This window comes from Malaclemys terrapin, chromosome 2 (genome assembly GCF_027887155.1).
Source record: "Malaclemys terrapin pileata isolate rMalTer1 chromosome 2, rMalTer1.hap1, whole genome shotgun sequence".
Taxonomy (NCBI): Eukaryota; Metazoa; Chordata; order Testudines; family Emydidae; genus Malaclemys; species Malaclemys terrapin.
In genome coordinates, this window is record NC_071506.1 from 6643722 (window position 1) to 6670707 (window position 26986).

The window sequence follows — 26986 nt, forward strand, 5'->3', positions numbered from 1 at the left end:
CTCACTCTGCATAAAGGGGGCCTGATCCGACTCCCAGTGTAGTCCATGGAAAAACTCTCAGTGGGATTTGGATCCAGCCCGAAGTCAGTCTGCAGGAGCTTTGTTAGGGGAGCGACACAAGAGAAACGGGGCACAGATGCGACCTGGGTGCATGGAACTCCGCAGCCCTTCGGCAATGTAGCGAACGGAGGGAGGGTAATACAGGGATCAGTGTTAAGTCCGGTGGTATTTTAGGTCTTATCTACATAAATGATCTGTCATTTACGCTGTAGGCTAAGGAACCATACAGACAGCAGTGGAGGAGCTGGCACTGAGGACACAGAAATGACACCAGGGAATCCAGAGAAGTTTTAAACACAGACAGAAAATAACCAAACGAGACTCTCATTAGAAACGATATCCGGGGAAGGCAATAATCCCCAGCACAGATATTCAATGGGAAGGAGAGACCTGTGCAGCAGTGGTGCTGAAAGAGACCTAGGGATGAGTGTGCTGTAAATGAGACAGGAGCTTGCAGTGCGAGATGAGCAAAAGGAGGCTGCATATGCAGAGGCATTGCCACACAGAGCAAGGAGGTCACAGTCCTTCTCTACATGGTTCCAGGGCATCCACAGCTGGAGTATTGCGTTCCACAGCTGGAGGTCTGCATTCCACAGCTGGAGGTCTGCATTCCACAGCTGGAGTATTGCATTCCACAGCTGGAGGTCTGCATTCCACAGCTGGAGGTCCACATTCATTTCTCTGCATCTCATTACCAGAAAAAAATAGAGGGATTCCGAAAAGTGGAACACAAATATTCAAGGGGCTGGAGTGATGGATTTATGAAGAAAGATTAAAAGAGCTCTCTCTGCTGGTTAAGAAACAACTAAAAGAGGGAGGCCACCACAAGAGGCTACAAACACCAGAGTGGTGTAAACACAAAGGAAGGAGCGGCATTATCTACAAGGAGGCAGAGCTAGGAGTAATGGGAGAACATTAAGAAAGGGGCCCCTTCAGCAGCTCTTACAAGCTTTAATGAGCTCTGACTGCTTACGCCAGCGGAGGAACTGGCCCCAGTTGGCTCAATTTGGGCACCCAACACCAGTGAAAATGTTGCCTGGTGTGATCAGTGAGTCCCAGTTACTAAACTTTTGAAGTGCTCTCTGAAGGAGAAATATAATTAAAGTATTGCTGGCAACAGCAGCCGGCTCCTCCGTACAGGACAAGATGCTGTTCTAGCTTGATGAATCCCAGGCTTGCCTGCAGGGAACAGATACGTTCACACACGGAGGACATTTCATCTCTCTTTGTGGTTCCAGCAAACGGGCTATTTTTAATGGCATTTGGGGGCGGTGGTAGAAATCGAGTATGAGCCGCACTCCTTTGCATGGCAGATTGAACATATGCATAGCTAAATGTTATACCTTCGGGGCCAGATCCCACTCTCTGTTACCCCCATGTAAATCCAGAGCGATTCCATTGAAATCAGTGGAGTTGCTCTGGGTTTACACCGGTGTAACCCAGGACAGAATTTGGCCTGGTTGACTTTAGATTAGGAGCAGAGATGTATGTGCCTGTTCGGCATATTCATAAACGTCCGTGATGGTTTCACACTGCCTCTGCCAGACTGGATGGCTTCATTTCAGCTGGCTCCCTTGTTAGTTTCATTCCCCAGGATTAAATGGGGGCTGCTGACATCTTTGGTCATTCTGGGGATCCAGGACACTAACATCAGGATGTGAGATGTGAGATACCCTATCTGTATTTTCCCACTCTGCTGTCGTAGTTCTGTCAGCTCCCGGAGTCAGCCTCCTCGCGTGAACAGCAGCTCCACTCAGCACGCCAATTTGTTAGCGATCAGAGCTTCTAGCACCTCATGGCAGGGCTGGGCCATTAGAACAAGGGCTGTTGCCTTGCCCCTTCAATCCAAAGGGGGCAGGGTAAGCTTGCCAGTCCCCAAAGCCTTTTCTATCTTGCTGCACTTTCCCTATAAAATAGCAGCTCTGGGCCAAGTCCAACAGATGGCAGAAATCTCTCTGCCTGAGTTGGGAGGGAGGAGATCACTGGGTTCTTTGCCTCCAGCAAGGAACAATAACAAACACTGAACATTGTCCTTCAGATTAACTGTTTTGAGCTGAATGGCTAAAAAGATCCTGGCTAATCAGGGCTGCTGCTAGCAGATGAAAGTTTGTTTTCAGCCTGTGCTCAGCTTCAAGTCCAGTCATCCCTCGCCATCTCTGGGCACCAAGCATTGCTCATGGCTTGTACTAAGGCTGAGGGACACCCTGCACTTGCATCCAAGCGCATCACTTAGCCATGGGTGCTTCAGGGAATTGGGGAGGAACAGCAGGTGATAAACTTTACTGTTTGAGAAACGCATGGGAGGGCAGGGACAATGGGTCAAGCCAATGGAAATACCTGTATTGTACGGTCTACAGGCTGTCGTTATCTGGTGGGTCACCTGCTGGTGGTTGCATCTGTTCACTAGTTTCAACTCAAAGGGAATGGAATTTGCAGTCAGATTCTTTAGAATTCTTTTTTAAAAATTAACTTCTATTTAACTTTAATGCCTAATGAAAACTTGTGGAAAAGGACATCTTTTGAAGTCAGCATTCCTTCTGGTAAGGCAACTGTTCCCAAAGTGTGGGTCGGGACATCAAACGGGGTCGTGTCATCAGCAGATGGGGTCACAACAATCCGTAGGGGGCAGAAGAGGCCATTTTGCTCTGCACAGCATGACCTTACATGCGCGGTACGTGCGAGACCACGATGCATGGAGGACACCATTTTGCTCTACAAAATGGCACCCCCTGCACAGCGTGACCTCCTATGCACTATACGTACGAGGTGATGCTTTACGGAGAATAACAAGGAGTCTGGTGGCACCTTAAAGACTAACAGATTTATTTGGGCATAGTCTTTAAGGTGCCACCAGACTCCTTGTTGTTTTTGTAGATACAGACTAACACGGCTACCCCCTGATACTTTGCGGAGAATGGCATTTTGAAGAATAAAATTAGGGTTACCATACGTCCGTTTTTTCCAGGACATGTCCGGCTTTTCGGCAATCAAACCCCCGTCCGGGGGGAATTGCCAAAAAGCCGAACATGTCCGGGAAAAATACCGGCCGGGCACTTCCTCTCCCGCGGCTGCTCTGCTCCTCCCCGGACTCAGACTTTGGCTCTGTTTAAGAGCCGAGCTGCCCGAGCCAGCGCTACCGGCTTCGGGCAGCCCCTGTGCCTCCGGACCCCAGCCGCCGGCCGGGCACTTCTCCTCCCCGGCTCCAGCTGCTCTGCTCCTCCCCGGACTCAGACTTCGGCTCTGTTTAAGAACCAAGTTGCCCGAGCCAGCGCTACCGGCTTCGGGCAGCCCCCGTGCCTCCAGACCCTGCGCCGCCAGAGCAGAGCAGCTGGAGCCGGGAAGGAGAAGTGCCCAGCCAGCGGCTGGGGTCCGGAGGCACGGGGGCTGCCTGAAGCCGGTAGCGCTGGCTCGGGCAGCTTGGCTCTTAAACAGAGCCAAAGTCTGAGTCCGGGAAGGAGCAGAGCAGCTGGAGCCGGGAAGGAGAAGTGCCCGGCCGGGGGCGCAGGGTCCGGAGGCATAGGGGCTGCCCGAAGCCCGAGTGCTACCGGCTTCATGGTTTGCCGGGCAGCCTCCAGACCCTGCTCCCCCGGCTGGGCTCTTCCCCTCCCGGGGTCCAGCTGTGCTGGGGAAGCGCCGGCCGGGGGCGCAGGGTCTGGAGGCTGCCTGGCAAACCGTAAAGCCGGTAGCGCTCGGGCAGCCCTTTTCGCGTGGCTGGGAGGGAGGAGGGGGAGTTAGGGCGAGGACTCTGGGGAAGGGGTGGGGAAAGGGCAGGGTTGGGGCGGGGCCGTGGGTGGGAAAGGGGCAGGGCCGTGGGTGGGAAAGGGGCGGGGCTAGGGCCCGTGGAGTGTCCTCTTTTTTTATTTTTTAAATATGGTAACCCTAATAAAATGGCACCCGGCGTGCTGTCTGCAGTCAGGAAAGGAAATAAATCATTAAAATGGGGTCGTGCTGGCAAGAAGTTTGGGAGCTTGCAATATACGTCTCTGTGACCATAGAGAAACTGGACCAATTCAGCCTGCAAATACGGTGTACATTTTTAACAGAGAGGGTAATGAACAATTAGAACAATTTACCAAGGTTGGGATGGATTCTCCATCACTGGCAACTTTTAAAATCAGACAGAAAGTTTTTAAGAACAGGTTTTTTAGGAACAAACACCTGTCTGGAATGGTCTAGATAATAGTTAGTCCTACCTCAGTCCAGGGGGCTGGATTAGATGACCCACTGAGGTCCCTTCCAGTCCTACATTTGTATGATTGGATTACTTTTTTAAAAAACGATATGTTCTAGTTCAAACAGGAATTGTTTTGGGGAAGTTCTCTGGCCTGTATGATTCCAATGGTCCCTTCTAGCCTTTATGAATTGATGACCTCTACAAAGGACTCCAACAAAACCAAGAAAGATCAGAATTGACAATTCCTGATATTTCCTAAATAAACCCAAACAGAATTTAAAAACATCCTTTCAGGCCTGCTTCATGTGCCAAAAAAAGGAGGAAACAGAAGAAATTCATGGAATTTGTTAAAGTCACTTTGGAGGTCATGCTTCGGTTTTGTAAACAGATCTGAAGAAATACATTAAAATACACTGGAAATGGACAGCCAGGGAAGACAAGGCAGATTCACCAGCAGAGGAATTCAGAGCCCAGTTTACAGGCAGTGGAAGCAGGTCCTCTGTTGAGGCAGGATGCAGGGCTGAAAGAGTGGGGCTAAAGGGTCTCCTTTTAATCACAAGACTTTGCAGCAACTCTGTAGCACTGTATATCCAAAGAGCCCAAAATGCCTTACAGCTCCTGAGTGGAGCCTCACAAAAGTCAGCTGGGGGAGGTATTTGTTCTGATTCCCATTTTAATGGTTCATAGGGAGGATAAGGTGAGTTGCCCACAGCCATGCACTAAGAACATAAGAACGGCCCTACTAGGTCAGACTAGTGTGAAAAATCAGGGACGGGGGGTAATAGGAGCTTATATAAGAAAAAGACCCAAAAATCAGGACTGTCCCCATAAAACCGGGACATCTGGTCACCCTCGGTCAGACCAAAGGTCCATCTAGCCCAGTATCCTGTCTTCCAACAGTGGCCAATGCCAGGTGCCCCAGAGGGAATGAACAGAACAGGTAATCATTCCCAGCTTCTGGCAAACAGTGAGTGGTGAAGCTAGAAATGGACCAGACTTCCAAATGCCTAGGCCCGTAAATGGGTCAAAAGATCATCCTTCCTCTTCATTCTCCCACTCAGAGTGCTCCTCTCTATGGCCCTGTCCGCACTAGGGAAATGAGCACTAACCCCAGTTGCTAACACGGGATAAGCTCCACCAATCTGAGCAGCGGCACAAGCCCCGGTGTCAATGGGCTGCCAGCATTTTAGCCACCTTGTTCTTTAACCGCACTCAAAGCGACTTGAATTCAGTATGCTGCTTACGTGACTGCAGCTAGCACAGGATATGTCTATATGGCAGCCGGGAGGCGTCATTTGCAGCTTGGGTAGATGTCCATGTGCCTAGCTCTGCTCAGGCTAGTGCCTATAAAAAGCGGTGTGGTCACAGCAGCAGCTTGGGCAAGCCGCCCGAGTACATAAGAACATAAGAACGGCCCTACTGGGTCAGACCAAAGGTCCATCTAGCCCAGTATCCTGTCTGCCGACAGTGGCCAGTGCCAGGTGCCCCAGAGGGAATGAACAGAGCAGGGAATCATCAAGTGATCCATCTCCTGTTGCCCATTCCCAGCTTCTGGCAAACGGAGGCTAGGGACACCATCCCTGCCCATCCTGGCTAACAGCCATTGATGGACCTATCCTCCATGAATGTATCTAGTTCTTTTTTGAACCCTGTTATGGTGTTGGCCTTCACAACATCCTCTGGCAAAGAGTTCCACTGGTTGACTGTGCGTTGTGTGAAGAAATACTTCCTTTTGTTTGTTTTAAACCTGCTGCCTATTCATTTCATTTGGTGACCCCTAGTTCTTGTGTTATGAGAAGGAGTAAACAACACTTCCTTATCTCCTTTCTCTATACCAGTCATGATTTTATAGACCTCAATCATATCTCCCCTTAGCTGTCTCTTTTCCGAGCTGAAAAGTCCCAGTCTTATTAATCTCTCCTCCTACAGCAGCCGTTCCAGACCCTTCCTCATTTTTGTTGCCCTTTTCTGAACTTTTTCCAATTCCAAGTACATACCCAGGGGTTAGGCATGGCTAGCCTGAGCTGCCGTGCAGCCACTCAAGCATAGGTACATCTGACAAAGCTGGGAATCACACCTCCCATCTGCTGTGTAGACGTACCCACAGCGGGTAAAAGACTGGGATCAGCTGACTCGGGCTCCCCGGGCTTCGGCTGCGGGGTTATAAAATTGCCGTGTACAGATGCGCTGGCACAGGCTGAAGCCCACGCTCTGAGATCAGAGGGTCCCAGAGAGAGGGCGCCAGCCCCAGCTGAAATATCTACACTGCAACTTGATAGCCCCGAAGGCCTAGGACATGCTGTTATTGAAGCGTAGCTCTATCCCGTGTGGCTTTTTGCCTGTATTTTAGGGCAGTGGTTCTCTTCAGGGGTCCGAGCAGGTTTCAGGGGGGCTACCAAGCAGGGCCAGAAGGGTAGAAAGCAGAAGCCCCACTGCATGGGGCTGAATCCCATGGCCCTGAGCAATGTAGCTTCATGGGAGCCCGTGTGGCGTGGGGCCCCAGGTAATTACCCTGCTTGCTACCCCCTAACGCCAGCCCTGGCTTTTATATGTAGAAAACCAGTTATTGTGGCAGAGGTGGGCCATGGAGTTTTTATAGCATGGGGGGGAGACTCCGAAAGAAAAACGTTGAGAACCCCTGGTGCAGGGGCTAGATTCAGGGTGGATAAAAATCAATGATTTTTAAAAACATAATATAAAAAAAATCGGGTTATTTTTATTTAAAACAGATTTTTTTGATAAAATGCTTTTTGAAGAAAAAACCTATCTAAAGATCGGTTTAATTAAGATACATTATAGATCAAAGATCTCTATCTCATCATGGAATAGGGATTATAACTTTTAATTCTATAGGATGAGACAATATATTCATGTAATGTTTAAGAAAAGTTTTGTAAATGAGTTCTAATAGTTCAGGGATTAGGGACCAATTTTATGGGGTTCCAGGGGCTTCTGTATAGATTATTTGGTTAATCTTTCTATCTACCCAATGGGATTCAGTGCTCAGTCTAGAAGATACCATCAGAGATGCTTAGTTTTGCAGTTCTCAAACTTTGGATTTGTGTTTCCAGAGATAACATGCATGTTAACAGCAAAAATGTTTTTAAATAAATATATATATAGAGAGAGGTGAGAAATAACAGACCTCAACCCTATTGTCCCTCTGCAAATGTGTACACAGAGTCAATCCCTTACCTCTCTCTAAAAGTGCAAAGTTTCAAAAAGTTCAATGAATAGAAGATTGGTGGGGGCGGAATAGATCTGGACAAGGAGAAGAAGTCTGGAGATAAATGTGAGAAGGGAGGGACAGGCAGTAGAAACAAAAGTGAAACTGTTTGAGCCGCATATTCCAGAATGCACTTTTATGTAGAAATCCATGATTAAATCGAGTCTTCCTGACTAGTGATTTAAATCAATTTGATTTAAATCAAATCCACCCTGGCTAGATTACATACAGCACATGTCTACACTGAAGTCAGAGGTGTGAGTGCAATGTGTGTAGACATACCTGAAGTAGCTTTAATCTAGCTAGCAATGAAACCATGGCACCATGGACAGCAGTCCTAAGTCTATACCTGAACGGTTAGCCCGTGCTGCCAGGACGGCACTACGATTGGTATTGGAGTTATTGAAGCTCACTCAGATATGTCTCTACATGCTGCAGTCCAACTTCTGACTACAGAAGAGACATACCTTCAGATGTTCAGGAGAGTCTGCTACTGGCCTTGAGCTAAAATAGTCCTTCAGCTCAAGCAGCCCTGTACTTTTAGATCCAGAGGTCCCAGGTTCAATTCCTACAGATAACGCAACCAAAGGGACAATATTAAACTTTAAATGCCAGCTGCCCATGCACACTAGTGCTTCCAACGTTACTAGCAATTGTGGGAAACGTGAACAAAACTTCTCTAGTTTAGACAGAGCCTGAATGACAAATCTGCTGAAGGAACCAGAGAAGATGAAGTTTAATATACTGGAAAGTTTCTTTAAAAAAAAACCCCTAATTGCAACATGATTTAACTTTATGGAAGTGGTAAAAAATGCATGAAATCATTTTAGCCCTTATTAGAGAAATCCATTCACATCCCTCTATTTTAACTTTGCCTTTGTCAGCTAGTCCACTTCCCTGCCTTTGAAGACAGTTGAACTTTCCCCGGTTATCTGCCTCATCAGAGGACCTAATCAAACATACTTCTCTGCAAATTTGAAACAAAAAAAGAAGGGAATAATTATAATCAGAGCCCGCTCACATTAGCCAGGCTTGGATTTCTTTTTTCTTTTTTCCCCCTACTTGCCTAATGCAAAAGAAGCATTTGAAATGAAGGTGCCTGAAGACACAGGCTTGAATCATCAACATCCCTCTGCCGGCTGGCACTGGCAGATTGTCCTTGATCCTCTAGAGCAGGGGTGGGCAAACGTTTTGGCCCGATGGCCACATCTGGGTATGGAAATTGTATGATGGGCCATTAATGCTCACAAATTAGGGGTGAGGGCTCCAGCTGGGGGTGAGGGCTCTGGGGTGGGGCCAGAAATGAGGAGTTCTAGGTTCAGGAGGGGGCTTCAGGCTGGAACAGGGGGCTGGGGTGCAGGGGGGGTGAGGGCTCTAGCTGGAGGTGCGGGCTCTGGGGTGGGTTTGGGGATGAGGGGTTGGGGGTGCAGGAGGGAGCTCTGGGCTGGGACCAAGGGGTTCGGAGGACGGGAGGCGGATCAGGGATGGGGCAGGGGTTTGGGGCATGGGAGGGGGTCGGGGTGCAGGCTCTGGGGGGTGTTTACCTCAAGCAGCTCCCAGAAGCAGCAGCATGTCTGCCCTCCAGCTCCTACGCGGAGGCACAGCCAGGAGGGTCTGCACGCTGCCCCATCCGCAGACGCCGCCCCTGCAGCTCCCATTGGCTGTGGTTCCCGGACAATGGGAGCTGCGGGGGCGACGCTTGGAGCAGGGGCAGTGTGCAGGGCCCCCTGGCTTCCCCTATGTGTAAGAGCCGGAGCGGGGACATGCCGCTGCTTCTGGGAGCCACGTGGAGTGGGGCAAGCCCCAGACCCTGCTCCCCGACGGGAGCTGGAGGGCAGATTAAAACATCTGGAGGGCCGGATGCAGCCCCCAGGCCGTAGTTTGCCCACCTCTGCTCTAGAGAAAGTGGCAACACTAATATGCCTACACTGCACTGTAAATATGGTCCTGGGCTCCATGCTTGAGCATCCACATTGCATTGCAAACCAGGGCTGGACCCAGGTCTCATAGCCATGCTGACATGTCCATCCTGCACAACGCAGACCTTCTGGCTCAGCTCTGCAGCTTGGCTATGTCCACACTGCAAAATGACAGGGTTTAGACCTCAATCACAGCAGAACTCGGGCTCTGACCCGTCCCCCTAGCAGGACCCTAGGACCCTGGTCCTGCGTGCTTGCTGACTGGAGTCCAACTGATTTGTACGTGGCTGGAAAGGGGGCTTCGGCTCAAACCTGAGTCAAAGCCCAGGCTTTGTGTGCATGTAGACAGACCCTAAGGGACAGTGCGTACAGAGAGGATTCTAGTCCCTACAGAGATCTGCCTTTCTGAAACTCCTGCCCTGTCTATCCACTAGTCTAGTAACCAGGTCTTGCTCTGTTTATCATTATTGCTGGGCATTTCTTATTTGTAAATCTCAATGCGCTTTACAAAGGAGGGGGAACTTTTACAGATGGGGAAACTGAGTCACAGAAAGACAAGATAAGTGCAAGGTGGCTGTGTAGGCAACGGCAGGGCTCTGAACATGTGCATTTTGCCCGCCCCGGCATCACATTTCCTTGGCACGTTGGCATGCACTGTTACTCAGATGCAGCCTTTGAACAATTTCACCCTGTGTCTGAAACACCTTCATTACTGACGGCGACAGACTATGATCAGGAGACCGGATGGCTCGCCCCCGTGCATTGGAACATGCCTCACTTACTATTGCATGCTTTTCTATTGCACAGTCTTCCTTCCTCCAGGACTCCTTCGCAGATAAGGCCTTCATCGGGAATGGGCCGGCAGGTTCGGGTGCGCGTCTGGAGACCACCCCCACAGTCTCGAGTACAGTCTCCCCAAGCGGACCAAGGGTTCCAGCCACCTGAGCAAAACCCAGAAAAAGCACCATCAGCTTCAGCATTCTCGGGGGGTGGAGAAGAAGCAGCAGGCGAGGGGGAGAAGTAGGAAATCCTACAGCAGACCCTGAAGGCCCCCAAGTAGCATCCATGGCCGAGCCTTCCAATACAGCAGGATTAGAACCGGAGTAGGGCGCCGGCAGAGGTTATAGTACAGGGGTGGGGGGAGGGCTGCAGAGCTCCCCCACCTCCTTGATTTGGATCATAATGAGAGCTCCCCCACCCGGTGGAGTGCGTCTCCCCTTTCCGAACACTGCGAAAGTATCGCTGCTAACCTTGCCCCATGCCGAGACTCCTCAGCAGCAATTCTTGCCATTGCACCACCTGGGGCGGATTATCCAAAATCTGCCCAGGGGGGTTGACACACTTGGACGCCTGCGTTAAGGGCTTCATCTCTCTTTACACACACACACAGAGTCCTGACTTCCTCCAGCAGGAGGCAGCGGTGTGCTCTCTCTCTCTCTCTCTCTCTCTCTCTCTCTCACACACACGCACACATTTGCCCACCACCCTCGTTCACCAACTCTGTTGTTTTGGAGGTGCCGTTCCCTCTGAAACCCGTCAGAAATGCTCCCTCCCAGTCACTGCAACGTGACATGCAAACACCTCTGTACCCACGATCACTTTAGAGAGAAAGGGGCTTGGGGCAGTGGCTGGCCCCCGGCAGGGTTTTACAATCTAGTGGAACGCCGATAAATAAGGAGTGGTTTATACCTGAGCGTGACCCATTTGGAGGTGATCGAGGGAGCTGTTTGACTCTCCCTTAGAAGCATGCTTAGTGCTGGAGTCAGAAGTACTCCACTTATCCACAGAATACGGCTAGCTATGCTGCCCAAGCCAACGGATGTAAATCTCGTCTCTGTGGGGTTATTCCTTCTAGGGGCAAACAGGCAGTTCAGGCTTCCTGACCCACTCGCGCATTAGGCTCACCATTAGGCTGCCCAAGAATCAATGCCGTCTGTGTTACAGTCATCGATTTTGAAAGCCGGAAGGGACCGTTTTGATCGTCTGCTCTGACCTGCTGCATAACACAGCCCAGAGAATTTAACTCACTAATTTCTGCATCAATCCCAACCGAGCTGGAGTCTCCGTTTGGGAAGACATCCAGGCCCGATTTAGACACTTCAAGGGATGGAGACTCTCCTGCCTCCCCTGGTAATCAGTTTGCTTCCTGTTCGGTATATTTAACAAGTCAGAGACAGGGCATCTGTGCTTGCTGTTTCAAACCTGGATGCCACTAACAGTTGTGGGCCCCCCTCCGAGTGGTTTCCTCATCCCCCATTGTTCTCCTGGACACACAGCTAAAACAGGGGTCGACCTTCATTAAATCGGTGTCTGTTTCCATGTGTTTGTCTATTCTGCTGCTCTCTCTCTCTCTAATTATCTGAAGCTGGCACAGGTCGGGTTGGCGTCAGCTGGGGGAAAAGCATAGCGACTGGGCGGCACTCAGGCAAAAACAAAGATAATGAGCTTGTTTGCTTCATTTAGATTTTTTAAAAAATCAAATAGAGGAAAAATTGTTTTGAATTCTTTCACAAGCCTATAGAAACCAGAGAAGCAAATGGGCCTCTGATTCATCCAGCCCATTGTCCCACAAGCCACTGCAGGATTCTTCTCTATACATTGCAATAGCGCCTACAGCTCCCAACCGAGATCAGGGCTGCGTTGTGCTTGGTGCTGTACACAGACACAGTCAGACCAGGGCCGGCTCTAGGATTTTTGCCGCCCAAAGCAAAAACAATTTTGGCCGCCCCCCGCCCCCGTTCTTTAATTACCCCACCCCCGGCCCCGCTTCAACTCCGCCCCTTCCCCAAATCCCCAGCCCTGCCTCCTCCCCCCAGGCTCTCAAGTCTGGGAGGGAGGGGGAGCAGCGGCGCGCAAAACAGCCGTTTCGCGCGGCGCGGCCGCTCGGGATCTCCCCCTCCCTCCCAGGTTTGAGAGCCTGGGAGGGAGGGCGAGTAGCGGCGCGCGAATCAGCTGTTTCGCGCGCCGTGGCAGCAGCAGCGGAGGTGAGCTAGGGCGGCCGGAGCACATTTTTAGGGGTGGCATTCTGGCGCCGGCCATGCTAAATAACCCCCCATCTGCTACACACGCCTGCACGGGGATTATCATGTCCCTCTTTAACTATCACACATGCAACACATATTTCATTCTTCTTTCCTAATAAGTCATGCCTTCCAGCCCTCGGGCCGTCGTTTCCCATGTTCTCGCAGCATGCCTAGAGCTGTACAAAACAGAAAACAGACCATCCCTGCCCCAAGCTGCGCCCCAGCTGAATGAGAGCAATATCTTTTAGATGCTCTCTCCGACCTCCCTCCAGTTGTTCTGCATCCGCGTGTTAAAAAACCGTGTTTAGATTTTTACCAGGAATTCTTTCACTCTGGGCCTGATTGAAATCTATGGGAATCTTTCACTTTGGTTTAATGGGCTTCAAATCAGGCATTCTAACAACACATAATCACTGTTTTGCTACGCCTCCATAAATATGACCCCCCGGGTCACCTGCGCTCTGAACTGCTGCAATCATGGCAAATAATGCTAGCGGAGAACAAGCACAATGCAGATGTTGGGCCTCGTTGCTTAATGCACGGCAGGAAGGTGCTCAACTACTACTGTGATGAGTGTGGTATAAGAACCTATATAGACTAGGATGAAGCCCCAGGATAATGACCCTGTCTGTCAGACGGTTTGTAATAGTCTCAGCAGTGGGATGGGTAGCTTGCTACTGGCCCATAGCAGATTGTTTGAGATTGACCTTCAAGGAGATTTTCTTTCCCTTGAAAGTCACTTTCCCTGCCAGTGTCGTTCTTAATGGCGTGCGTTAATGGGAAGGCTTGTCTCTTCCGTTTCCTGATGGGAGACGGATTGTGTTTCAAGCATGTCAAAGGCTAGTGACAGGCAGGTACCCTGATGTCTTGCTCAAGCCGATCAATAGGATATCTGTAACCAGACACGTTTAACCAGACAAGGGCTAATAAAGTCCTCTCACACGCTATCGGAAGGATTTTTTCCCCTCCCCTTGTTGAGTTGAAGTGAGGGGTGGAGGAGCAGCAAAGGCACACACCATGCAGCCAGTGATTTATCCGTCTGAGACACTTTTCGATTCACTGTTAAGCAAAATGCATAATCGCTCGACTGCATCAAAAGGTAATTTCATATCAGTATGTTAAACAGAATACACTTCTGTCATCCAAACCAATTGCCAATCAAAGGGCCCCCTGCTTAACGATGGGTTGTTGAAACAGGCCTTTTGCATTTTACGATGCAATCCATTATGGTAGCATTAAAAACCATAAAAACTATAAAGTGAGGCTGGCTTCAATGCTCCTGCTTACTCTAATTAATTAATCGAATCTCCCCAGGATCTGGCCGTAGGAATGAGATTCCTTCTAACTAGCCTCATCTTTCAGACACTTGGTTTCTTAACCCTTTGTGCACTGCTAAAATGGCTGAGTTGCTTCAGATAAAATAAGAACCGCCATGTTCTCAACCTTACAACAGGAAGCAAGCCTCTTTTTCAGGGGTGAAAAAAATGAATAACTTTTATTGCACCCAACTCTCCCCACCCCCGTCCTGTATTTCCCAGCTTCCTTTGTGCTTCTGGGCTCCAACCAGCAGAGGTGATGGAAGTTCTTAAATATCTAAGTATTTATACCACCTCCACCAAGATATGCACATGCCTGAACTGATTGGCCGTATGATCTTACTGCTGTAAACCGTCTCGCGCGCTACTAATAGCAATAGGTCTAAAATTAGCACCCAGTGCCGCAAAGTGAGCCACATGGCCAGACCCTTTTGGCCACGCAGAATCCGCTTGAAGTCAGTGGGACTCCATGCAGATGGTCCCTTTTGCCCACTGAACCTCATTTCACCAGTTCTCCCCGTGCAAATGTAACCCACTGATCAGTATGGGTTGTGCGTTGCCCTCTGTCCTCAATCCACAGAGAAAAGGAGTCTGTTACGGCTGATTTGAGGCGATTTAGGGCCAGATTTTCAAAGGTATTGACTGCGACGGGGGTTAGGTGACTAACGGTTTAGGCACCTTTGCAAATCTCACTAGATGGCCTGTCTGCCTCTATAGGCAGCTCACGCTTTTAGCTCTGGAGGTCCCCCATTCAGCCCCCCCATTCATAACTGGGAAATGGCAGTCGTCACACGCCCAGTTTTGCTCAGAAATGGCTTTGGTTTTCTCCGACAGAATGGCCCCAACCCAGCACATACGTATGACAAAACGTGAAATGGATGACAACAGGAACGTTCTGAATGCTCTTGTGAATACGACCCACTGCTGGCCTTTCACCACTCTGTAAAGAGCATTTGGGTCCTCCTCATTCTATTTAAAACCAGCTGTGATGAGGATCACTTATGACTAGAGCTGGGCAAATCATTCATTTTTTTGGGTCAGTTGCTGAAACAAAAATTCGGGGGGAAAAATAGTTTCAGGTTGAACAAAACATTTTGTTTCCTTTTGGGGATTTTTTCCACCTATTTGGGGTGAGTTCTTCTTGTTTTAAAAAAGAGCTAAATTTAACTCATTTTCTAAATGAAACATCAAAATATTTCAACTTTTTTGGAATTTCCCCCCAATTTTTTTCAGCCAAAACTATTCACTTAATTCTAGCTGAATCTGTAAACCATTTGGTTGACCTGAAACTGCATTTTTCAGGGAATAAATTATTCGCTGAAAAAAATTCACCCAGCTCTACTTATGACACTCAATAGTTTTTAGTACTAGGCTGGCCTACTTCCTCCTGGAACTCTGTCATTAAACTGTAGAGGTCTTTGGGATAGTTACACTGAACTCACAACGCCATGCATGGCAGTTTCCCCCTGTGTGAAGAGGCCGGTGAACTGAAATAAGACGTCAAGTCACTGCTTGAACTTTGAGGCAGTTCACATCAAGATCCGGAGATAAACTTCACAGCTGGCAGCTGTTACATCTCCCAAAATCTAATCAGTCAATCGTGCCTTTTAATTTAATGACAATTATTTTAATTGGATACAGACAACAACAGCAAGGAATTAAAGAAACCAAAACAATCCAGTCAGCATAGTGAGACAGTTTTTGTTTACAAGCCACATCCAGCCCCACTTCATTTGGGCATTCAGTCTCCCACCAGCTGCAGCTTCTTCCAGTTGATAGGTCTCTTCTGAATGGGACATCCCAAAATGTTTCATGTTTTAAAGATGCAGTGACCACATACAGTCACTGCAGTGCTTTGAGCTCTATACATTATCTACCTAGGTACCCATGTGGCCCTCATCACCAGAGTACCAGAGCACCTCACAATCGTTAATATCTTTTATCGTCACAATACCCCTCAGAGATAGGGAATTGCTATTGTCTACATTCTACACAGAACCTGAGGCACCGGACAGATGAAGTGACTTGCCCAAGGTCACATGGGAAGTATGTGGTTGAGCCAATCCCTGAACCACAACACCATTCTTCCTTACTAGATTCATAGACTTCAAGGCCAGAGAGACCATCATGATCATCCAGACTGAGCTCCTGCATCCCATAGGCCACAGAACGTCTTTCAGTAATCCCAGCATCAAGTCCATAACTTCTGTTTGAGCTAGAGCAGATCTTTTAGAAAGACATCTAGCCTTGATTTAAAGAGCTCACATGATGGAGAATCCACCACATTCCTAGGGATGTCGTTCCAGTGGCTAATTACCTTCACTGTTAACAATGTGCATCTTATTTCTAATCTGAATTTGTTTTGTTTCCGCCTCCAACCATTGGATGTTATGCTGTTTTGCTTCTAGAATAAAGAGCCATCTAATGTCAGAAATCTCTTTCCCGTGTAGCTACTTCTAGATCATCATCAAGTCGCCACTTAACCTTCCCTTTGTCACACACCAGGACATTCGTGGTCAGGCCTAGTGGTTGGAGCAGGATTCGGGCGCTGGAGCGAATGGGTCAGAGCCGGAATCAGGATCAAAGTCAGGGGTCAATGCCAAAGTCAGGAAAAACACAGGGAAGTAGAGCTGGAAGTAGAGAGGGTTGGGAAGAAGGCAGGCACAGAAGAGATTGCAGCTGGGGGCGTATGCACAGAGCAACCCAAGATCAGTTGCTGCTGTTGGGCTTATGAGCAGATTTGCTGTCGTCCTCCGCCAGTCAGGTGGGGTGGCCAATCAGGCAGCCCTGCTATGGCTTAGCTGTGCTCCTGGGTGGATGCTGCTGCAAGTCATCATTTCAGACCCTGCTGGATGAACTAAATGGATTGAGCTTTTTCAGTCTCTCAGTGTCAGGCATGTTTCCCAGACCTTGAATCACGCTTGTAGCTCTTTTCTGAACCCTTTTCCAATTTGTCGACACCCTTTCTGACGTGTGGACACCAGAACTAGACACAGGATCTAGAAAAGGTCTCACTAACCTATCACCTCTCTTCCAGTAAAATCGGTTGCTGTGTGGCTGTAGCCATGTCGGTCCCAGAGTATTAGCGAGACAAGGTGGGCGAGGTGATATCTTAGATTGGACCAACTTTTGTTGGGGAACGAGAGAAGCTTTCGAGCTACACAGAGCTCTTCTTCAGGATTTGAACAACAGGAACAGAAGTTGGTCCAGTAAAAGATATTATCTCGCCCACCTTGTTTCCCTATAAAGTGTGGAACATCAGGACCCTTGAGAAAGTTGACATCTGGCTCTGAACTCTGGCGTTCATCCCAGACACACATGAAATGATATGGACATCTCCTCGGTGGTGTCTCCTTCCAGCCAACCTTTCCCCTGGCCCCCGTCGGACCTCAGTCTGTAATGTCTCTATCTCACAACTCATTTCCCACTAATTGCCCTCATTACTCCCTCTCTTCCAAATCCTTTTGTGATTCCCGAGTATTTAAGCAGAGGTCAAAGGCAGCACGTAGCTTGCATTAACGTTAATCATGCCCGGTTGGCTCTCAATTAGGAAAACTAAACCTTTTTTTTTTGTTTGTTCCCTACCACCACCCATTGCTCTGCGGCTGCTTTCAGATGAATGGCTGCTGTCTATTAGACAGAAGCCTAGAGGTTGAAATAATGAACTGACTCGAACGGCAGATCAAAACCTTGGGATGTGAGGTGATTTCTTTTTGCTTGTTTGTTTGATTATTATTATTATTACTTCCCTTTTTGTGACCTTGGCTCCTGAATGCCCTTTAGAACAAAGCCACAGAAGACAATGACAATGAAGGAGAAAACCATAACCTCGTTTAATTGGCCTACATTGGTTTGAAGGTCAGCAGTCTGAACTGGGTGACTAGCAAGGGCATTGTCATGAAAACCACTTGGGGATCGTTTTGTGTCAGCATTTCCTCTGAATGGCGTGCCTTTTTATTATTATTAACATTCAATAGATTTCTTCCGCTGGAGGTATTTATGGAACTGCCTAGTGGAGCATGCCAAGACAGGCTTTTAATGCATGTTTCTAACAGGAATGGAGAGGAGTTGACATCAAATAGTCCATGTCTTTTCAACTCACAGCCATCCAAGCGGTGCCACTCGGTGCTAAGTAATTATAGTTTGCATCTTCATTCTGAGGATCTCAAAGCACTTTATGAACATGAATGTTTTACACAACATAAACTTCCCCTGCAAGCCAGGTGAGTGTTGTAATGAACTAGCTCGTATATGTGTGTCACTACTGACTTCTACTGGATAGAATCTACACTGTTCAACTGTGTTGTCATAAGTCCTGTATTGCTAATGGAGATTCTCCTTCAGATCGAGTGTTAGGTCAGGGGGTCTCAAACTGGGGGTCGGGACCCCTCAGGGGGTCGTGAGGTTATTACAGGGGGGATCACGAGCTGTCAGCCTCCACCCTAAACCCCGCTTTGCCTCCAGCATTTATAATGGTGTTAAATATATAAAAAAGTGTTTTTAATTTATAAGGGGGGGGTCGCACTCAGAGGCTTGCTACGTGAAAGGGGTCACCAGTGCAAACGTTTGAGAACCACTGGGTTAGGTGTCTTTCCGAGCAGGAGGTCTGAGAGCGATCTCTGCTGTCGCTGCGTAGTTCCAACTGGCCACTGCATCTGATAAGTGATAACCGTAAACTCTTGGATGGTTAACGACTTGTTACTGTATTATCGTTATTACCCCATTTTACATATGGGCTAATGGGGACACAAAGAGGACAAGGCCAGTATTCAGACTTGGCTGCCAAAATACACATTTAGGTACCTGTATCAACATCCTGATTTTCAAACCTGCTGAGCAAATGTTGATTCCACCAACTTTATATAAGGCCACCAGGGTCCAAGTCAATGAAACATTTAAAACCATGCTTATGCCCACCTCTACTCTGCAAACTACTTAATAGGGACAGGCTGCTGAATGGGGGCCCCAGAGCTTTGCTTTCAAGGAAACTCAGACCAAGTATAAAGCCATGTTTACTCCGTGGGACCCTGAATCCATGCAAGTGAAACAGCAGGGAAGAAGAGGGATTATTTCTGAGTGGAGGGGAGGGATAGCTCAGTGGTTTGAGCATTAGCCTACTAAACTGAGGGATGTGAGCTCAATCCTTGAGGGGGCCATTTAGAAATCTGGGGCAAAAATCTGTCAAGGACAGTACTTGGTCCTGCTGTGAAGACAGGGGACTGAACTTAATGACCTTTCAAGGTCCCTTCCAGCTCTATGAGATAGGTATAGTTCCATATAATAACTATTGAGTAGGTTTGGCAGAATTTGAATTTTTTAAATAATTTCTATGGATAATATCGATGATTTTTTTTCAATTTTTATCTATTTAAATGTTCATGGTTGCACAACATTGTGGGTTGTAAGCATTTTTTCCAATTATTTTCTATTTACATTTTCACAGTTGTCAGTTGTGAGAAATTATGGGAGGGGGGTCAGGCACTGGGGGGCTTCAGACAATAATTATTTTATGACAATAGATATTGAGATTTAAAAAGTTAAAGCTTTATAGCCATTAAAACACAAAATTTCAACATCACATGGCAAAATATACAAAGTAAATGTCCTTAAATCAAACCCTACTAAGTTCTCAAGCAGTACTTTTCTTACTTTGCCTATCTTATCAATTTTGATTATCTATGGAAATATTTTTTGTGGGTTTGTGGGTATACAGTGAAATTGACATTTACTGACATTTACCAATACCAATCTAATCCTTCAAGCCTAGTTATGAGGCGGTAGGAATAATGGGGGAAAATGAGAAAAGGAACATTAATCTGGAACGTGAGATCAGGGAAGACTGTGGAATAGTCTCCTTAAGAAAGTGGTAGAAGCCTCATTGCTTAAGTTATTTCAAAGTAGAGCAGACAAAACATCAAAGGACAGATCTGTAGAGAAAAATCCAGCGTTCATTACAAGGGAAGGACTAGATGATCCAATGTGTCTTTCCACCCTTGACTTCAGTGCATAAGATGTGAGTTTATATAATACCTTGCTTCTTCAAATTATCTCAAAGCTCTGTAGCTCTGAAGTCTTTAAACCACAAGTTGAGGACTTCAATAGCTCAGACATAGGTCAGGGGTTTGTTACAGGAGTGGGTGGGTGAGATTCCGTGGCCTGCGTTGTGCAGGAGGTCAGACTAGAAGATCATAATGGCCCCTTCTGATTTTAAAGTCTATGAGCCTATAAAGCAGAGGGGTAAATGTTGACACACACACACACACATATATGGAGATAAATAAAAACATACATTAAAATATAGCCACGTAAGTTGAGCCGGTCAAAACCTTTCCAAATCTAAAACTTCAACAGCATTTTTAATCAAAATTTGGACCAAAAAAAAGGACAAAAATGTTGCCAAAAATTCATTTTAATTTTCAATCAACTCTATGCTTTTGTGCTTCACTTTCCCCAGCTACAAAACACGAGCAATAATTCTTATCTTCCTATTTCCAGCACTGTCAGATCATTGGATAAGGCAGACTCTTAGATGTGCCAAATATTATTATATACCGTAATACTCTGTCCTTGTAGAGCACTTGTTAATTGCAATTTGCTTCCTAAATGTTAGTTCGCTCTTAGGTACTTATCTGACTCCCATCACCGTGGTATCTGACCATCTCATAAGCTTTAATGTCTTTATCCTGATAATAGCCCTGTGTAGGACCATGCTAGTAGTGCCATTGTACAGATAGGAAATTGAGACACAGCGTGTATGTCTACATAGCAGCTGGGAGCAAGCCTCCCACCCCAGGCAGACAGAGTCATGCTAGCAGGGCTCAAGCTACAGTGCTAAAAACACAAGTGTGGATGGGGCTTTCAAGGCCGCCTGACCCCGAGAGCCAAGCTGCAACATCCACCCTGCTCTTTTTAGCAAGTCGGTCTACCCAGGTGTCCCCAGCTGCAATGTAGACACACCTGAAGAGGCTAAGTGACTTGCCTACGGTCACACAGAAAGTCTGTGACAGATCAGTTATTCTAACCCAGGTCTCTCAAATCATAGCTAGTAACTTCACCACTAGACCATCCATCCTCTTTATTATTGATGCTTCATACCATCCCTCTGACATACGTAGATATTAATCACCCATTTTACAGAGTGGATAAGTAAAGCACAGAGGGTTAAATGACTTAGTGTCACACAGTAAAGGAGTGGGAGGCGAACCCAGGAGTCCCGATTCCCAGGCCCCTGCTCTAATCACTGTTATGCTCAGAGAGACAGAGCTACATAGATCCCGCTTGCTGAGATGACTAAAACTATTAACTTTTCCCCTGGTTTCCATGAAAAACCATGAAGCAGCCATCTAGATGCATCAGGAACGATAGCTTCAGAGCAATGTTCAGGGCAGCTGCACTGCAGTTATGAAGCCAAATATTTAATGACATTTTGGTACATGAAGTCAAGCCCACTTCACACAGGGATGTCAGTATTCAGGATTTTGCCTGTAAGGGGAACTAAAGCGGTTGAAAACCACACAAAAACACTCTGTATGTGTGCACCTCTGAGGAACATTTGCAAACAAGCAAGCTGTCAGTCAGCATCTCTCCCCTCAGTGTCTTCTCCCTCCTAGACCTGTCAGCTGCATTCCATCATACTGCAGAAACTACTGATCACAGCTGCCTCGAGGGCAGAGGTTGGCGTTACTGGCTCATCCCTTGGCCCATCACTAGTGTTTTTCCTTGGGGGGGTTCAGCTCAATGAACGCAGAGGGATGGGCAGCATCGTTGAATCAGGGACAGTGCAGGCAAAGTCTGTGCCAAGCAGGGCCGGCTCCAGGCACCAGCCCAGCAAGCAGGTGCTTGGGGCGGCCAAGGGGAAGGGGCGGCATGTCCGTCTCTTTGGGGGCGGGTCCCTCACTCCCTCTCGGGGGGAAGGACCTGCCGCCGAAGAAGAAAGCGGCGCGGTGGAGCTGCCACCGATCGCGATTGCGGCGTCTTCTTTTTTTCCGCTGCTTGGGGCGGCAAAAACCCTGGAGCTGGCCCTGGTGCCAAGTTGTGTGGAATTCTACCTGGACATTCTCATCCTGACCAGTTGTGGGCCTCCTGTTCCAGGCAGAAAAGAGCCCATTGGATATAGATTTGGCACCAGACTGTGGGTCAGGAGACCCAGCTCCAGCACTGACTTGCTGTGTGACCTTTGGCAAATCACTTCCTCTCTTTGTGCCACTTGATCTCCTCCCACCCTTTGTCTCTCAAAAGGCAAACTGACAGGCAGACTGTTTCTCACTATCTGATTGTACAGTGCCTAGCACATCCGGGCCCTTATCTTGGCTGGGACCTCTATGCATCACTGTAATTCAAATCATTAACAACTGCAATGTGCAATTTTAAGCCCCATTGGTTGGGAGTTTTACCATTAACTGCAATGGGAGCGGAGTTGGGCATTTTTGAAAACCTTCCCCCAGAGTGCGGTAGGTTTCCATTGCTAACACCGATGCCGAGGGCACACTGTTTTGCTGGCAGGGACTGTTTCACTGAAGCTGCAGTCTTTCCACTAAAGGGTAAAACTGACGTCCCAGATGCTTCTGGCCATTAAATATCCCATTGCTCTATTCACAAGATTGCATGGGTTAGCTCCAGATTCCAATTTGTCTCCCCAAATTTCCCCTGAAGTCTCAACCAGCCACAGTATTCTTCTGCATATCATTTGCCAGATCTTGCACGCTGTTGCTGGGCCCTGTTCAAAAGACGCCGAGTCCCACCCAAGAGGTGGCTGCTCTTCAGTGGGGGTTGAAGTGAAATCTATCATAGACTCAGACTTTAAGGCTGGAAGGTGCCATCATGATCATCTGTTCTAGTCTGTCCTCCTACACATCACAGGCCCCAGAACGTCACCCACTCACTCCTGTAGTATATGGCTTGTAAAGTCTCTGCAGCCATCAATGCATCTCAGTGAAGCTTTTTGTAGAGTAGAATACCCACTTTCTCCCCTATATGTTAGCATGACCTGCAGGGAAATGCATGTCTTCATCTCCATATAGGGAGAGTCACTGCAGCCTAGCAGAAGGATATTAAGTGCTGCTAATCAGCTCCTTAGCTTCTCAGATCCTTTTGCCAGTTGCTCTCTTAACAGATCAGCTGCAGGGCCGGCTGTGATCTCTCTACTTCCCTGTGATGACTGTTACAGCAATGCCACCTATTAGGAGACAAGACCCTGGGCACAGGGCCGGCTCCAGCTTTTTTGCCGCCCCAAGCGGTGGGAAAAAAAAAAAGTAAAAAAAAAGAAAAACCCGATTGAGCTACTGCCGAAGTGGAAGCCAGGGAGTGAATGACCCGCCGCCGAATGGCCGCCGAAGACTGAAGCGGACTGATTGAGCTGCCGCCGAAGTGCCGCCCCAAGAACAGACGGACGTGCCGCCCCTTTCTATTGGCCGCCCCAGGCACCTGCTTCCTTTGCTGGTGCCTGGAGCCGGCCCTGCCTGGGCAACCCAAGTCCTGAAGGCATCTGCCCACAGGGCTGTCATTGATTCTTTGATCTTCTCTGTCCTTCCCTGTTTAGCGTCAATTGGTGCAGTCAGTGTTTTGTTTTCTAGACTCAGTCCGTCTGTGCTGTCCTGGGATGATCTGGGCCCCATCATTTCTCTTTCTGTATAAATAGCTGTCATGCTTTCGTTAAGTAATTTAATAATGCCCTAGAAATATTGATCGATTTCAAGCGCTTCTCATTAAGAAAACAGCAAGTCGTTATTTTACCGGGTAATTAGAAACGATGGCACAGTTTGTTTTTCCTTCAGCTTCCAAAATGGACCAAGACTGGAAGGAGCAGAGTGTGGTATTAGGGGAGACAGCTTGAACGTGGCGAAGCAGGAGCTATCTTGCTTGTAGCAAAGGATGAGCTTCTCAGCGTTGGATAAAAATCCTGCTAAGTATATCAGGGCAAAGAAGATTGGCATCTACTGTCCACGCAGGTCAATAGGCAGATGCATGTAGCTACTTCATATTGCACATGGCTCTGATCACAGACACTCATGCAACGGGTCAACAAATCTGTGGTTTGTGCTTAGGAGTTAGCACCTGCTCTTCTTGGCAGTAGGGGTCGAGCTAATCCTGAACCCAAGTCTGAGCTCCAAAGGGCCCTGAACTTGTTCCGAGTGGGACCAGGCCTACGTGTGCAGTTCAGGGCCGGTTAGGCACAAGAAGCGGACCTGTGGTCACAGTGTATTCTGGAACTGCATCCCCTTGTCCCCAAGACTGTGGCAATGATCCTTGGATTATGCATAAATGGCACCTGGAGAGTCCATGCCTCAGTCCGCTCCCAAGCAATCTAGAGGCAAGCGGCTCTCAGACTATTCCCATCCCGCACCCAGAAACTACCCACAGATTCTCGGCAGGACACGTCCGAACCCCACAAACCTTTGGGGTCAGTATAAGAAACTGAGGCCGGCTTTTGGGTGCTGCGGGGGATTATTGCTGGTGGCTGGGTGCAGGGTAGGGGGTAATGGGAAGGGGTGTGGAGGGCTGACGGGGCGATGGCTGTGGAGCTGGAGGTAATGTTCTATACGCAACCACCTGCCATCGCTGTAACAAGGAGATGAAGCTTACACACGTGGTATTGTCTCCCAGATGGGAGCAGAGCTGCTGAAATTCAGAGCCAAACAAACCTCCTCTCCCTATTCTCTCCTCGCTCTCTATTGATTACAGCTCCTGATTTTAGCAAGAGGAGTACTACATCATCCACTCCCACAGCCTCCGCTTCTCCCTTCCAGTCCCTGACACCTCCCGAACTGTGTTTCTTGACTCCTGGTGCAGTGGCCTGAATTCTAATCCAATTCCTCCACCACCACCCAGAGCTGATCTGACAAGAAAAAGTGTTCAGTGCATCTCTCACAGACATGTCAGTGCAGAAATGACCTGTCTCTGATGAGAGATGATTTTGGAAGATGTGGGGCACTCTAAGAGGATGCCTTTGATATTTGAAACAAACACCAATGCAAAGACTACATAGCAATATTGCAGTTGCCTGGCTTATTGGTATTGCGGCAGCGCTGCGCTGCACTCTGCTAGCTGAAAGGGAGAGCTGCAGATAAGAAAGATGTGGCATGCCGGTTACAGGGAGGGGAGCTTTAAATTGCACCTTTCTCTTGGGACTTCAGAAACTACCCAGTCACTAGTGCAAACGTTAGCCCCAGGCTGACCTTGAATACTAGTTACAAGGTCTTCCCCTTGCCCTGCATGAGAAGTGACACCGGCATGAGCGTATAAACTAGAACCTTGGTGCAACTCACAGCATGCCTGGGAATTCCCACGGTGCATTAAAAAATCTGAACTCAGGGTCTTGGAGGCAAAGTGACACCATGGGATATGTTACGATACAAGGTGCAGATAGGGAGCAGGTTCCGAAGTCTGCTGAGAGCTAAGGCACTGGAGTTGCCATTGAACTACAGCCCTCTGAGAAGCTGCAGAAGACAAACCCAGAGTCCCCAAGGGTGACCTGAGGGCACTAAGAAGGGCTGCACCCAAGCTCTGCAGACCAATGGTCCATCTACCCAGTACCCTGTCTTCGAACAGTGGGCAATGCCAGGTGCTTCAGAGGCAATGAACAGAACTGGTAATCACTGAGTGATTCATCCCCTCTCATGCAGCCCCAGCTTCTAGCAATCAGAGGCGTAGGGACACCCGGAGCATGGGGTTACATCCCTGACCATCTTGGCTAATAGCCATGGATGGACCTATCCTTCATGAACTTATCTAATTCTTTTCTGAAGCCAGTTATAGGTCTGGCCTTCACAACATCCTCTGGCAACAGGTGAAGAAGTACTTCCTCATGTTTGTTTTAAACCAGCTGCCTGGGTTACCCCTAGTTTTTGTGTTCTGAGAAGGAGTAAATAACGCTTCTCTATTCACTTTCTTCACACCAGTCATGATTCTGTAGACTTCTATCATATCGCCCATTAGTTGTCCCTTTTCCAAGCTGAACAGTCCCAGTCTTGTTAATCTCTCCTCATATGAAAGCAGTTCCATACCCCTAATCATTTTTGTTGTCCTACTATGTACCTTTTCCAATTCTAATAGACTTTTTTTGAGATGGGGTGACCAGAACTGCACGCTGTATTCCAGGTGTGGGTGTATCATAGATTTATATAGTGGCAATATGAACTTTTCTGTCTTACTATCTATTCTTTTCCTAATAGTTCTTAACATTCTGTTCACTTTTTTTGCCTGCCACTGCACATTGAGCAGATGTTTTCAGAGAACTATCCACAATGATCTATTTCTCGAGTGGTAACAGCTAATTTAGTACCCATCATTGTATATGTATAGTTGGGATTATGTTTTCCAATGTGCCTTACTTTGCATTTATCAACACTGAATTTCATCTGCCATTTTGTTGCCCAGTCACTCCGTTTTATGAGATCCTTTTGTAATTCTTTGCACCCAGCTTTGGACTTAACTATCTTGAATCATTTCATACCATCCACAAACTTTGCCACCGCACTGTTCACCCCCTTTTCTACATCATTTATGAATATGTTGAACAGAACATGCCAAGTTCAGATCCTTGGGGGACCCTGCTATTTTTACTGCTTCCCACTGTCAAAACCATCTATTCCTATCCTATGTTTCCTATCCTTTAACCAGTTACTGATCCATGAGTGGACCAGCCCTCTTTTCCAATGGCTGCTTATTTTGCTTAAAATCCTTTGTTGTGGGACCTTGTCAGACACTTTTTGAAAGTCCAAGTACACTATATCCATGGTGTCTCCCTAGTTCACATGCTTGTTGACTCCTGTAACAGGCTGTACTCTAATGTTCTTCCTTTTTATAAGATTACGATAAACTTTGTACAAAGTATACCTTGTGAGCTATCATTTGAAAACTCATAATTTGCTGGTTATTATTGTCCTTGGTAAAATAGGTGTGGCGACCTTGTAGGTAAAGTTATATGATTCTACTGTATGACTTTACTGAGACATGCTCCAAGTTTAGAAAAGCAGGCAGAAACCAGTTCCTCAGAGACAAAAGGCAAACTGACACCTCAGCCAAGTGTCAACAAAATCCAATGGACCATCCCCTGGTCAAGTGGCTATTCTCTGGCGGGAAGAAGGGTATGAGCGAAAAATCTACATCTTGACAATGGAACAGCTGGAGGTTCCCCTGTATGCAGACTGGCTGTCAGCTGAATCCCAGCCGGAGATGATTCTCAAAGAGGAGGAAAAGATATAAAAATGAGGAACAGAGGCCCCAAATCACCCCTCTCCCCTCATCTCTCCTCATCAACAATGTTTGAA

At 47.8% G+C, this 26986-nt stretch overlaps 1 protein-coding gene across 1 annotated transcript in view; it reads right to left on the minus strand.

The window, feature by feature from the left end:
* Nucleotides 1-26986, minus strand: part of ADGRB1 (adhesion G protein-coupled receptor B1) — a 271570-nt gene that overhangs the window by 193307 nt on the left and 51277 nt on the right. The window contains exon 2 of the mRNA XM_054018655.1: nt 10162-10320. Within this exon, the coding sequence (XP_053874630.1) occupies nt 10162-10320 (159 nt within the window). The remainder of the gene's footprint in view (nt 1-10161; nt 10321-26986) is intronic.